The following is a 3,662-nucleotide window of genomic DNA, read 5'->3' as shown; positions in this document are numbered from 1 at the left end:
CCCGAGGGAGGGTACAAAAGGACCAGAAAATTGGAGTGAAGTGGACGTCCTTTCACTGATTATTTTTTGGTAATAATTTTAATTATCATGAACATGTACTGCCCATTTAATATACAAATAAACATATATAGTAAATAGATTGTAGAAATAATGATAGAGCATAATCATTTTTCATATAAGCAAGCATGAGCCCAGAAAGATGAAGCAGTTGTCCCAAGGTCACACAATAAATTAGTGGAAGTGCTGACACTAGGAGGAGAAGATCCAGCAGGAATGGAGATTAAATTTGCTGAGCACTTGCCATTTAATTTTCTTAATAATCCTGTGAAAACATTTGCTCAGAGACATCAGGTAACTTGGTGAAGGTCACATAGCTACTGAGTAAAAGCGAGGGTTCAAATTTGATTCTACCCTCCAATTCCCTAGTCTATACTTTTTCTAGGTCTTTATGCTACTCTCCTCCCCGTCCCAGTCATCCAGATTCCATACTGTCCATCCGTCTTTTCTATGCTGTCTAAAGCACAGTTCTCTCACTCCACTCTCATTCTTTTGAACTCACCCTTATTGATCTGTACAGTCCAAAGGGCAAAACTGTATATCCATCCACACTTTGTTTTTCCAAATAGAAGAGACTTTTCCTAAAGAGACTCTCATAAATCAAAGCTATTTTCACAGCATTTCACATATTGTTGCTTCACCAAAAAAATATTTACCACTTACAATTTTCTTTTAAAACAAAAGGCAACCCTGCCTCCCTTTACATAGTACCGTTAGGCTGTGGGTCTACAAACTTAAGCTGTGCAACTCTTCCACCCTTTACTGCAAGTTGTGTCAGCTAGGGTCCCTGCAGAAAACAGACGATCCACTGAAACAAAATGATTGAGAAAGATAACAAGGGAACTATTTGTAGGGGTTTAAAGAGAAAGGTGATTGAGAGAAACCACAAAGGGATGATCACGCTCCCAAGACTAGCAACAGCCAGGAGACATTGCCACCCCTTGGCATGAAGAGACAAAGGAGGGAGCATTTACTGTAACCAGGTAGGAAACAGGGCATTCAGTTCCTGACACTGTAGCCCAGCTGGAAGGAATTCCAGGAAATAAATATCGCAAATATCATGCTCCTCTCACCTTCTGATTTCGTCTGGTGATGCCAACCCAACCAGAAACCAGGGGCCGGGGAGCCCATTGACAGGATCCTCCCGGGGCTTGGAGTAAAGTACAAAGGGCAGCAAGTTAATCTGGAGAGGCACACAGCAAACAGAAGCGGTACCGTCACAGTCAGTGGCCGTTTCCTCTGTGACGGGCTGCTGTGTGGTGCTGACCGGATTACTGACTTACAACACTAGGTTTTCTGTGGTTCTGAAATAGTCTCCAGATCCTTAGCTGACCACCCTGAGTGGCAGCCTTCTCTACTCTTGCTTTAAAAGCACAACTTGAAAACAGGGAAATGATTGTGTTTGAAATAATTCCCAAAGCCTGTCCTTCGTAACTTTAACATGTTCTCTGAGGTCTTCCACCCAGCCTGGCCAAATCCCTTAAAGTCCAAGTCCCAGAAGCTCCACATCACTGTCTCAGGAGGTACCATGCGTGCTGCTCTCCAGGTCCTAGCACACTTCCCCCACACACTCTGCAAAATTCTTCAAGAATTTGTCTGGTCATTTAGCCAAGACCATCTCAACAAAATGTTATACCTCCTACCTTCATGCAAAAATGTGATATTTAAAATTAGCCCTTGAAAAGTTGCCTGAAATTTCTGTAGACAGAACCAGACTTTCATGTCCTAGACCAACTCACATTTGAAATGAAACCTTCCAGGGCTGAGGGAGGAAGAAAGTGAACAGCAATGGAAGGAAATCGTATTAGAAATCAAGAGCCTGGATTCTAGTCACAGTTCCCCTGCTGAGTAATTGCATAACTAATGAACCTTGGTGAAGGTACATAAGCCTGTATCTATTCTCAGAAATATGATAGAACTTAACTAAATGATCCTAAACGTCCACTAAATGTGAGTATCCTCTAGTTTTAAGAATCTTAATTTAAAGGGCTCTTAAAATGGGAAGGACAAACTTGTTTGAGAAAAAGTAAAAATTTCCTCCGTGTAACCAGTGGAACTTGAATCATCTATGGAAGGAAAAATGTCCCTTTCCTAAGCATTGCCTCTTTCTCAGGAGAATGATTTTTTGCTCAAAGTTTTCTTCATGGCAATTTTGATGTCCTTATTCCTCAGGCTATAGATTAATGGGTTGAGTATGGGCACCACAATGGTATAGAACAAGGAGGACACTTTCCCCAGGTTCATGGGTAAAAGAAAAGATGGTTTGAGGTACATGAACGCCCCTGACCCAAAGAAAAGAGAAACCGCAATTATGTGGGAGCTACAGGTGCTGAAGGCTTTGGACCTGCCCTCGGTGGAGGATACTGGAGAGGATGAGGGCATAAGAAATGAAGATGGTAGCTGTGGGCACACCAATATCAATACCCACAACAACAAAAACTACTGGCTTATTTACATATGTGCTGGTGCAAGAGCGCTCAAGATGGGGAAGGATGTCACACCTGAAGTGGTCAACAAGGTTGTGGGCACAGAAGGTCAGTTTCCCCATGCATGCTGTGTGGGCCATGGCCCTAGCAAACCCCATCACGTAGACACCCAGCAAAATAGGTAAGCAGACCTGGGGAGACATGGTGGCTGTGTACACCAGCGGGTTACAGATGGTGACATAACAGTCATATGCCATCGCTGACAGGATGAAGGACTCAGAGACAGCAAAGAAGGTAAAGAAGAAGAGCTGAGTCATACACCCTGCATAGGAGATGATGTTCTTCGTTGAGACAAAACTCATCAGCATTTTGGGAGTGATAACAGTGGAATAGCAGAAATCTATGAAGGACAAGTTATAGAGGAAAAAGTACGTGGGGGTGTGCAGGTGAGAGTTGAGTCCAGTCAGGGTTATCAAGCTCAGGTTCCCCACCACAGTGACCACGTAGAAACCTAGAAACAGGAAGAAGAGGGGGATCTGGAGTTCCTGCTGGTTGGTTAAGCCTTTGAGGATAAACTCTGTCACAGAAGAGTTCTCAGCTACTGTTCTCATTTAAGGCACTCTGTGGGAACAAGGGAAAATCCAGTCACTTAGAGGGAGACGGGGAGAGAGCACTGCTGCCCTCCCTGTCACCTCCCAGTTCTTTAGAATTAGATCCACACTTGGATATTTTGGACTTCAGCAGAAAGGCCTTTCTGGAAGCTATGGGTCTGTTCCCATGACCCCCTAGTGACTGCCTCTGGAGCACCATCGGGGGACGGATCTGCCTCCAAGAGGAGGGCCACTGCTGCTGGGAGGAAGGGACCCAAGGATGCACTGAGGAGTCTCCCGGATCTTTACTTCAGTCCATTTATTGTGTCATTCCAACTCCAGTGTCTGCTCAAGTTTACAGTAACTGGGGTCAGTCTCTGGGAAGAGTCCTCTGAGAGGATGGAGCCAGCCCAGCTGTGGTAGAGTGTCCACCTCGTGGTCAACTTGGACAGACCAGAAAAGGAAGGTGGTCCTTCCCAAAACCTTTCCTACCTGAGGGTGGGGACTTAGGAGAAGTTCAGCCCGGATGCCGTCACTCACCTCTTTCAGTCTGCAGCTTTAGCCCTGTCACTGTCGGTACAACTCTTGC

General features: G+C 44.9%; 1 protein-coding gene across 1 annotated transcript; it reads right to left on the bottom strand.

The window, feature by feature from the left end:
• Positions 1 to 2,166: 2,166 nt before the first annotated feature.
• Positions 2,167 to 3,094, bottom strand: LOC309826706 (olfactory receptor 8B8-like; the record flags this gene model as incomplete). The annotated part of the gene is given in 2 exon segments (XM_082660999.1): positions 2,167 to 2,416; positions 2,418 to 3,094. Coding segments are annotated over 2 exon segments (927 nt in total).
• Between the last annotated feature and the right edge of the window lie 568 nt (positions 3,095 to 3,662).

This window comes from Grampus griseus (assembly GCF_964374135.1).
Source record: "Grampus griseus genome assembly, chromosome: 8".
In the NCBI taxonomy this organism is placed as follows: domain Eukaryota; kingdom Metazoa; phylum Chordata; class Mammalia; order Artiodactyla; family Delphinidae; genus Grampus; species Grampus griseus.
The sequence above is the reverse complement of the archived record's forward strand: the minus strand, read 5'-3'. Positions and strand labels throughout refer to the sequence as shown.